This window comes from Rhagoletis zephyria, unplaced genomic scaffold (assembly GCF_001687245.7).
Source record: "Rhagoletis zephyria isolate East Lansing unplaced genomic scaffold, Rhagoletis_zephyria_1.1 Rzeph_scaffold_02032, whole genome shotgun sequence".
In the NCBI taxonomy this organism is placed as follows: domain Eukaryota; kingdom Metazoa; phylum Arthropoda; class Insecta; order Diptera; family Tephritidae; genus Rhagoletis; species Rhagoletis zephyria.
In genome coordinates this window covers 74,602-85,798 of record NW_016159116.1, presented here as the reverse complement: position 1 = coordinate 85,798, position 11,197 = coordinate 74,602, and the positions used below count along the sequence as shown (strand labels likewise).

Genomic DNA, 11,197 nt, shown 5'->3' with positions numbered 1-11,197 from the left:
TTATTTAAGATTGTAGCAGGTGTAAAAGCAGGTAAAAACGTTACTTACATATATTAAAGTCGAATTGTTCGTTTCGATGGTCAGATGCTTTGCAGCATACATTCATTATGAAGTTTTGATAATACCAGACAATTTTCTTTGGCACCTGAGTTCGAAACAATTCACTAGCAGGTAAAAACAGACTGTAAAATTCGATGAATCATTTTCTTTTTGTATAAAATATGAGCAGGAATATATGTTACTCATACGCCATGTATCCACTCGTTTAAACAAAGTTAATTGGAAAAATATAATAAATATTAATTACGTCTGGCGGAGGTTACCATATTTTTATTCTATATAGCTTTGATTTTTTTTTTTACAATTTTTGGAGCCAATCAAATCCCAATCAGAGTCCTTTTAAAAGAAATCCTGACTCCAGGAAAAGAAACTAAAAAGCAGTTTTACTATATTTGGCTAATAGTTTTGGGAGTATATATTTTTTTGTGTAAAATTGCTTTTGCTCGGTGTAATCCATGTTATCACTAACTTGATTTTTATGAGTAACTTATACCACTTTCAAAATAATATTTACGTTACAACGCTGATTGGTAAAACTTATCTCTAACAAAACTTCAATAGTTCTCAACATTTCAATAATTTTTTTTTTTAATTAACAGATACCGTTAAATTCTAGTTGGTGTTATCATTAATTCGACTTATGCCACTTTCAAAATAAACGGCTCATATGTATGTACATGTATATATATATATATATGTTCATGCATAAATAAATACAACTTCAACAATACAATTAAAGCTATTAAGTAACGGAATTGCAAATTCAAGAAACAGAAGCAAATTTTTAGTAACTAATTGAGTAAGGAAAATATCGAAAATTATTTACAGAAGATGAAGCGCAAAATTATTGAGGCGTATGCTAATTATGTTATATTATAAAATATTTGCAAATGACCACTGCCTACTTTGCACATTTTAATAGATACTTACCACTAAAAAGATCTGTGTAAACTGGTAATTATGTGTGCATTTATGTCAAATATTTGCTATAAATATTTGCAGTAGTTCACTTAGTGTGGCAAAAAAAAAATGTTTTCAATCCGATTTTGTTGGTACAGCTGCTCAAAGATACTTAGTTGATATGTAGTATTTACACCAGTTTATATCAGAGTGGGGATCTATTCATGCGAAGTGTTTAGTTTATGGAAGCTTAACGAACTAAGGCGCATGCAGCTGAAATTTGTTTTGCTATTAGTTTAGAGAATATAGGTCGGCTGGCTGGTTGTATTACTTCCTAGGATACAATTAATGCAGTTTTGAGTCATTGTTTACTTTACCATTTTTTAATACAAACGATTTTATTGGGCGCCATTTCAATTTTTGGAGTTTTTGGGAGACCAATAAAAAATTGTTTTGGCCGCAACGTTAAGATAGGATGTAGTATCTGCCATGCATATTAGCACACTGACTTAGTGCCTTGGATTCAGGCATTTCCCAGTTTTTTTAGCTTCTACAAAATTTCGTCAAAATTGCAACCATTTCATTTCGAATTTTTACAAACAATTTTGGAACTTTTTAATTAGAAATTTAATAAAAAAATTTTAAATGCAATTCGCTAAAGAAGTTTCAACTCAAAGATCCAAAAATTGACGGTAAGTGCTTGGCTACTTCAAACTTATACTGGGTTAAAAAACTACATCTTATCCAAAATTTTGAAAATTGCAATTTTGCTGAAATATATCGAACAGTTTCTTAATTTTTAAAAAGTTTTAAACATACATATGTATTTATGTTAGCTATTCTTGAGCCAAGTGGTCCATTTGCATTGTCGTAAGAACCGAAAAGAATAATTTGATATTTTTTTTAAGTTCATTGCATTCTGTTTTCAGTTCAAAGAAGGGCAAAAAATCTAAATTTTTATTTTGTCGAACCTGTCTCCTATCGAGTATTAATTAGCACGCGCTTCTAACCACTTGGCTATGCCGGTCGCGCCCATTATTGCCCACCAGTATAACACCTGAATAAGAAACATTCTTCTGCCCATTGAGTCAATACAACAAATGCACACTCAACTACATATGTATGTATGCACATTTGTATATACAGAGACTTGGCAATAAACAATAAGTGCTAATATCTCAAAGACAAATCTCTAAGTAACTGATTTATTTGCTGGCTAATGAATATACATATGTACATACTATATGGTAGACGTCTACTTGAGTGCATACAAATGCTCCCAATATTATTTAAAATGTATTCTACCTAATTGTTGATTAGATTAGATTTCTAAACTCAATATTTGTAGACGCACTTAAACAATAGAAGAAACAATAGTAGTAGAATTTATGTATGTATGCATTCAGATGATTATTATTTGTCTTACGAATTTCATTAGCATTGGATATTTCCATATTTATCTGCATATCAATGAAATTTTGAAAATACAATATGCAAAGCGAAGTGAATGCCAAAAGACGCATATACATACATACATATGTACATACATTTATGTATATTGGCTTGAAAGACAAGACAGGAAGCCTATGGTCAAGTAGCTGCAATCAACGGCGCTTGAATGAATCCATTCAAATGGGCAAACAACAGATATGTAACGGGTGATTTTTTTGAGGTTAGGATTTTCATGCATTAGTATTTGACAGATCACGTGGGATTTCAGACATGGTGTCAAAGAGAAAGATGCTCAGTATGCTTTGACATTTCATCATGAATAGACTTACTAACGAGCAACGCTTGCAAATCATTGAATTTTATTACCAAAATCAGTGTTCGGTTCGAAATGTGTTTCGCAAACCCAATTGCTGCGAACGGCGACGAATCGACATTTCACGGTCTTCAGCAACACTCTCAGAAACAGACGCAATATTCTCTTCTGTACGCACTGTACGCATTCGTGTGGTTGGTTTAATGTCCAATAAAGTAAACTGAGTGCGAAACTTGGTCACAATCGCATTAATTGTTTGCTCACTTGGTCGATTATGTAGACCATAAATCGGACGTAAAGCGAACCGAACACTGATTTTGGTAATAAAATTCAATGATTTGCAAGCGTTGCTCGTTAGTAAGTCTATTCATGATGAAATGTCAAAGCATACTGAGCATCTTTCTCTTTGACACCATGTCTGAAATCCCACGTGATCTGTCAAATACTAATGCATGAAAATCCTAACCTCAAAAAAATCACCCGTTACTTACTAAATACGATATCCATCTAATTTTTTTGCAACACTTTACTTGAATAACTCAAGCCTTACCAGCAACAGCAAGCCGCTTTACAGACGCATGTACATAACTGCATATACATATAACTCAACTTCCTGCCTACCGAAATGCAACACACTTAAATAGAAATTCAGAATTCGAAATTGATTTTAAATTAAGTATTTGCCAAACATTTATGCTTTTGTGAAGAACAATCTAAGTGTGTAGATACGAGTAGTATTCAAAGTTTGTTACTGATATTTGTTTATGTATGTATGTATGTCCACAAATACATATGCATATGTGGATAATGCCTGCGATAAATTTGTTCAATGCATTATTAGCTCAAGTGCTAGGCAATATCTGCTCCAGTTCCGGTTCCGACTCTGGTTCCAGCTCTGGTAAACAAAATGTTCAAAATCAATGAATGTGAATTTCGTCAAAAGAGCTCCGGTAAAAAGTTGCTTGTATACACACACACAAAGTGTACAAATACGTGCATGTAAAAGTATATGTGAATGCTAATCTGCAGGGTTATGCATTCAAGTATATGTATGTACATATGTATATATGTAGATGTACATACGCACATCTGCTGTTTGGCAAAATTTTGAGCCAATAATGCAATTATGTTTGCTATCTCTGCCATTCACTTCAACGCAGCTGGCAGCTGACAGCTGGACATCATCCCATTGCATTTTACATAGCAGCAGGCTCGGTGATGGACAAAATTCATTTAACTAATATGCAACATGTGCTCTTTGGTAGCTAGCTGGCGTATGCTATTGCCATTTTGCCGTAGCGGCTTCAATTTTAGTGGTCGGCAATAAAAGCTGCAAAAGCAAAGCATTACCAAGCCACACTCCGATACGCATTCCCAAAGTCTTTATGCGTTCGCTAGCAATAGCATTTTATTGATTTTGATTTTGCTTTAAGTGAATTCGGCGTCAGCTTCTCTACATACATATGAAACAACCACAAACATGCATACCATGTACATGCGGTGACCATCCGTCCTATATTTTTAAAGGACAGTCCCTTAAATTAACCTTCTGTCCTTTAAAATTTTTGTCAAATTAAAGGACGCTATTAGTCCCGAGCTGTCCTTTAAATGAGCTTTGGATTTTGATGAGGTCAATTTTTAAAGAGCCAATACGCAAAAAAAATATAAATGGAAGCCTTCGCCAGTTTGTTTCGCATTCAACTTAAGGGTTTTTATTTTATCGGTAATCTTTGTATAATCTATAAATCACGAATTCTGGCTAAGACTGTAATTGTAAAAAATTAACTAAAATATAAACATTTTCTTGGAAAAATTAGTATACTTTGAGTAAAATTCATTGTTTAAAAAAGCACAGCAAAAGTTGTACCCAGAATCGTATTGCACACCGAGTTTCCAGTTCCACTGTAAAAGAACAATAAAGCCTCGCTGGCTTCGTCGTGTGGTATGAATTATGATGAACGCATTTTGGCAGCAAAGGATGGCGAATTACGATCATAAAAGTTGCATGTACGTATTCCCACATCATTTTGAAAAAAAAATAAAAATCTTTATTTATCGTAGGTTTAGATGGTCACCGTACATATGTATGTATACATATCTTGAAACACACAATTGCCACTTTAAAATGCTCATAATCACATTCGACATGTGTTCAGTTGGTGTTTAAGTATGCGTAAATGTAAATTTGCCTGTGTTTGAATTGCTGCATCCTTGGTGCATCTTTGGCTATCAGCTACGGCTTCAAAGGCGTTAAGCACTTTTTATTTGAACTCTTAATGAGCCACATTGCTCCTTTCACCGCCGCTTTCTGAGTATTTTTACTGCACAAACAACCAAACGTATGTACATTAGCGTAGTTCAAAAAAAAATGAAGTCCGAATTGTAATGTTCTAAGCCCTAGGATTGTTCCATACTGAAGAAATACATACTCTTGTTTTGGTTTTATCGAAAAACATATAGAGGTGGATCAAAGCTGATATTTAGGTATCAAGTTAAAGAGAAAATTCTGTAGAATTAAGATGAATTAAATTTCTGAGTTCATAAGGACGAGTAGGTATTGAAATGTTTACAATTTTAAAATTTTATCCTTGAATATACTTGAAAATTTTGCAATACTTTTTTTTTTTAATTATATGCTAAGGAGTAATATACACTCGCTCACATCTTCGAATTTTGGGGTGCTAACTTTGTAAGCTCAAAAAAATAAATTTAATTAAAATGGAATTTTCAATATTTATTTCTTCTTGTGAACCAAAAAAATTTTAATATTTTTTTAACTCTACATAATTTTCTGTTTAATCTTTAAAATTAATCATATCTTTGTAGCTATAAAGTCCTTAAAAAAAATTCAGTTTTACTATATTTGGCCCATAGTTTCATGAGTATATTGATTGCTTCGTGTGTTTTGAACTTTTTTGTTTTTGAGGCACGGTGCTTTATATTGGAAAAAAAAAACTTTTTGTAGAAATGATATAGAATTCTTGAAGATTAATATTTTTCTATCGGAAAACTCTGTTTCTTTTCAGAAGGCTTCTAATAATAATACCCTGTTGTTAAGTTAACCATTTTTAAGACTGGTATTTTTTTATAGATCCCCCAAAAACCACCCTTAAAAAATCGAAATGGAAAAAATTAAGGGGCCCATAAAAAGTCCTTAGCATGTATTAAAAAATGTTAAAATAAACAATAAACTATTAGATTATTTGAAGTCTCCTGAAGGGAAGCAGAGTTTTCCGATCGAAAACTATGGTTTTTCAAGAATTCTATACCATTTCCAGGAAACTTTTTTTCATATAAAACACTGTGGAACAAACACTAACTTTAAAAAAAAAACTACAATGCGCATATGTCAGGTTTGATAGCTGTTGGCCATACGAATAATGCCTCATACTTAGTTTTACGAAATCAATTCGTATTCTCGAAAAAAACATTCATGTTCCAAAAATTTGAGTAACTAACTATAAGCCCAAACTTTTTTTTCTACAAATATTGAAAATTCATCGTTTTTTGGCCTACATTTGCTTTGTATGCTAAAATTATGCGATAAATTTTCATATTTTTGAGAAAAGAATTTGGCCATGAAAACTTTTTTTCTCGAAAACACGAATTGATCTTGTTAATCCGAGTATGAGTCATTGTTCGTATGTCCAACAGCAAGGAAACCTGATATATGCGCACTATAGTATTTTTTTTCCACAGTGAAATACATGGAAAACTTTTAGCGCTTTGAGTCACCTCTAAATATATTTTATGATTTCAAAATAAAAAAACATAGCATTATTTTTTTTTATGTAGAACAAAGTTAGGGGGTAAGATCATTAAAATTCTTCTTTGCTTTTTTACATGCATTTTTGGACCACCCTAATGTTTGTACATTCGCCTGCTCATTTCAATATTTGCAAATTTTGAGTGATTCTGTGTAAACGATGTCGATTCAACTGGAAACTGATAGCACACATAGCTAAGCTGCGTACTAAATACATATGTATGTATGTATGTATGTACATTTGCTGCGAATCGAGCGCGTGATGAGATGTTTGCCTTTCGAAGAGTACATACATGGGTATGTAGTACATACGTATGTATGTTCAAATTCATAAATATGGGTCAAATTAGTATTGCCATATTATCGAAACCTGACTAAAATATATATTTTTTTCAATGCCTTGTTCGAACTGCAATCATAGACACCGCCCATCAAATTTTGCAGAAATAGACGCCGGCGCGGCAAAACTAGAAAAAGCCGGCTCTCTCGTAGCCTTTATTTTGAAACCTTTGCAGCAAGAGGCCTGGCGTGCTCTTTTTTACATATTTTGCATGGAGTGGCTAGAGTTTCAAGGCCATCCGATTCGGCTTCCTTTAAAAGAAGAAAATTTACATGCAAAAATAATGGTACAGTTCAAATTTTACTGTGCAACAGACCCAACTTGAGCTGCTTTGGAAGCGCGCCGTCCACTGACAGATATTTATTTGACTTCCATTGCCTTGGAAGCACACCTTCCCATCTTCCTTCGAATGACAGAGCTATGGGAAGAGCTTCCTCTCCTCATTTTTCCGGCTGGGCAAATATCTCTATGCTATGCCGCCCAATTGTAATCAGCATGATTGCTAGTTAAAAAGAGCTTATAAACACTTACGTCCAATGTTGTGCCAATAAAAGTCTATTTAGAATCTACATACATGCATACTTTTAAAAATAGTAGCTGAACTTGAAAATATTATAATGATTGAAAGCATTTCTATTCTGGTGATAACACAGCAAAAAAAGGCGAGTCATACCTCAACATCAATTTGTGTGCGCCAACAGTTTGTGATGAGCTCTCTGTTTTTCGTGCTTACAGCACGACCTACCACTTACAGCAGCACCTCTGAAGTCTGGAATTTAATACTTCTCCTTCTTCTTTAATGGCACTAAACCGCCTTTGGGATCTCAGCCGTCAGAGATCAAAAAATCACGTCAGTCTTCGGTGGAAACTGACGCCAATTCAAAATGCCAACTGAAGCCAATAGCCCCTAGACCTACTATTTCCAACGTAGAGGAGGCCTTTCTCTTCCTCTGCCATTTTTATCCATTTCATGGGTCCCCTCATCACATGATGTTATCGTCTACCCTTCTGCGCAATACATCAAGACTGGCATGACGAGAGACTTATAGAATATATCTCACGGTCAATTTCTCATTTCCTGGCAGGATATAGCTCGTTCAGTTCTCCTTCGAGGCGGAAAAATAGCAGACGGCGCGGTTGATAAGGCCGAAGATGTCGAAGTCATCGGTTTACTCCAGCAATTGTACGGTCGTATGAAAAATGTATAACTTAAATTCATATAAAATGGCAGCAGACATCGCTTAATCAGGCCAACTTCTTTTCGTGGCCTCTATTTCACGTGCGATTAGGTTCATTCAGTTCGTCGCCAGTAGAATTTAGGTGTTCACGCAATACTCGCAACAAGACTTTACAAATGTTGGGGAATAGGCGATCTGGTGTTATATTTCTAATTTATGATCTCTGGAGGCGCTTCTGCTTACTTCAGCAACATGACAGTTCAAACCGTATGGTCTACTTCGTATGTGTCCTAGGGCCTAACCAGGTACTTAGTTGACTTCACTCGTAGCATGTGTTGTACGTAAGCGACGTTGGGTACTTGGAATACTCAGTATACATTAGTTTCTGATCTGGGGTTTGGTGATTAAAAAACTTCAACGATTCAACCATAGTTAGATCGCCGAAACAAAAGTCTTTGCTCGAGTAATTCCGATACGCTGAACCAGCTGGCGTGGAAATGAGTTATTCCGGTACATAGAACCGACTGGCTGGTTCTATAGCAGTCTGAAAATCGCAATAGATTAAGCTCCTATTTGCCCAGGCTTGACCCTGATGTATCTAATGTACTTCCGGCACTTGAAGCTACCCCACATGACACCAAACTCCTTTTCATATTCCAACTCAACGCAAGTCAACTAACAGCCCTCTCCCTCTGGTGTCCGATCGAAACAGCTCGTTCCTTGAGCCTACCTTTAGTAAAGGTTGTAGACAATGATTGAGAGACTATCTGATTTAGACAGGCTTAACCAGCCGGTAGTATAAAAATTCCTTATTTCCGATGCTTAAAAAGAAGGTTGTTCTTCCGGTGGTTGGCGCATATGGCAGGGTCGCGTTGTTATGAATTGTGCTAAGTTCTAATCGGCAGCCATAAGACTCACAGACTCTCCACGGCTAAGTTACCGCATCTCACAAATGAGTTTCCCCCATTGCCACGGAAGTAGCAATTGGGTATAATCGAGCTACGGTAAATGCATCCCATATGCCCCACGATACCCCATTGTCTTGCTGACAGTATTGAAAGCGCAGACAATTTTAAGAGAGCCTTGGATTTACTCTTTTAAATTCTGGATGGGCGGTTAAAATATTTAATTATGTAAGCGAAAAAACCCCTTATCCTATCAAGCTCACTAGCTCTTAACAGTAGCGCCAAGCATAGCTTAGAACTTGTTTTTATATTGTCATCACCGAAACAACAGGTACAACACATATTATTTTTCTTAAGTAACTATTTTTTTTTTGTTTTATTTTCTTTCACTTAAAACAAATAAACAATCACGAAATCGACTAATAAGCTTCACCAACTGGCTTAATGGTCAATTCATGCACTTGCACATGCGGCGGTGTACCGAGGGCATAAAGTATACCAGCTGAAATGTCTTCGGGGTTCAACATACAATCGCTTTGGAATGTGTCTGGTACAATTTCAGTATCCACAAATCCTGGGCTTACGCTCTGTAAAAAAAAAAAATTATATTAAATATTTCAATATTTAAACGTAGATTTCCACAATTAACTATCTCATTTTATATTTGTACTTACAGTAACTTTAATTTTAGTTTTATAGCCACGAAACTCTTGCCGCAAAACCTCCGTAATCGAAGTGATAGCAAATTTGCTTGGTCCATAAATACTGAAATTGGGCACCTCATCCGGTGGACAACTCAACACACCATGTCCAGTTAGGCTGTTTATGAGGAACACATGCCCATCGAAATTACGCGACTTCATTGACTTAAAAGCGCGTTGTGTACAATGAACCACGCCCACAATGTTTGTTTGCAGCACCTGATTGATTTCGCTAAGACTCTGTGTTAGTAAGGCTCCTGGTATTAGCACGCCAGCGTTATTAACTAAAATATCTACACCGCCAAGTGTTTGTTCAATCCAATCGAATGTGTTGTTCACATCATTTTCCTTTGTCACATCACATTTTTGTACATGCAGCCGTGATTGTTGATCCTTGGGCAAAGTGTTGCGTATCGCCTTCAATCTGTCCATGCGACGCGCCAAGGCGACCACAATAACATCATGTTATGGCTCATGTTATCTCCTCTGACTATGCTTTTTCTATTGCAGCGCGCCGTGAGTAAGTAAAAACAAAGTAACAATATTTTCATATTTTTCTACAATGCAAATCGGAGACTCATTGTTGACTAAACATATAGAAATACGTATACTACTATAGTACACATAAATATTTATACTTATCTACATCTATTAATTTTACATTTTTTATATTTTTTTTACATTATTTTAATTAAATATGGCCAATCAACGTCCAAATTAGCCAATTGAGTGCCGAGGCCGACGAGCAGGCAAGAAAAAGTATATCCGTATTCGTGGTGAATTCTGCCTAGAAGGGGGGCATGCCTCTTACCTCCGGCAAACCCAATTTGAAATTTGCTTCATGAAGGAAGGCCGCGGATCCCATTTGTCTGACTACAGGTCACTTCTGCCCAAAATTCGACCAAAAGCAATACTAAGCTCTTAATCGGCTTGACCGCTTCTTGCTAATCCGCGGCATTAAGTTAGGATATCCAGCAAAATATTTTTGCCGCAGCTGCGGAGACGAGGAAGAAATTGAAAGTATTGCCATTATCCCGCCAGGCGCGCAGCCATTTCTTTAACAAATACTTTAAGAATGTTTAGCCGAATTAAATTTAACGAATGTTCCCGATTTTCTGCGCTTTATTAAGGGCACTTTTGTGGTTAAATTTCTAAGAAAAGGAAAGAAATTAGGATACTTTTCGCCAATGGTATTGCGAAATGACTGAGAAAAGCCAGCATAAGTAAGGTATTCGTGCTTTTCCTGCTCGGTACCAGCTACTCTAACTTTACCTTCTAAAACCAATATTTATTGTATACATACTTATATATGTATGTACTCGTATATTTTCTGCACCCACGATTGGCAATTTATTATGCTTCAATTTCTCCAAATTTCAGAATTTATCATCAAGTTTTTTTTTTTGCTAATTATTTTGCTTGACATCAATTTTGCACCTTACCACCTTGGTCATAAGTTTAGTCATGAATATTTTCGCTGCTAATTTAGCACTCTGCAGTGGTGGTATTGTCTGCGAAGCGCAGGAGGAAGCAGAAGCGAAAAATGTGATAAAATGGTGCCATCAAGTTTGCGCCTTAATCG

The 11,197-nt window shown here is 35.5% G+C and overlaps 1 protein-coding gene across 1 annotated transcript; it reads right to left on the bottom strand.

The window, feature by feature from the left end:
- Positions 1-9,286: 9,286 nt before the first annotated feature.
- LOC108365866 (farnesol dehydrogenase-like) lies at positions 9,287-10,080 on the bottom strand (the record flags this gene model as incomplete). The annotated part of the gene is made up of 2 exons (XM_017620057.1): positions 9,287-9,501; positions 9,589-10,080. Coding segments are annotated over 2 exons (660 nt in total), but the record flags the coding sequence as incomplete, so codon positions are not given.
- Positions 10,081-11,197: the final 1,117 nt, after the last annotated feature.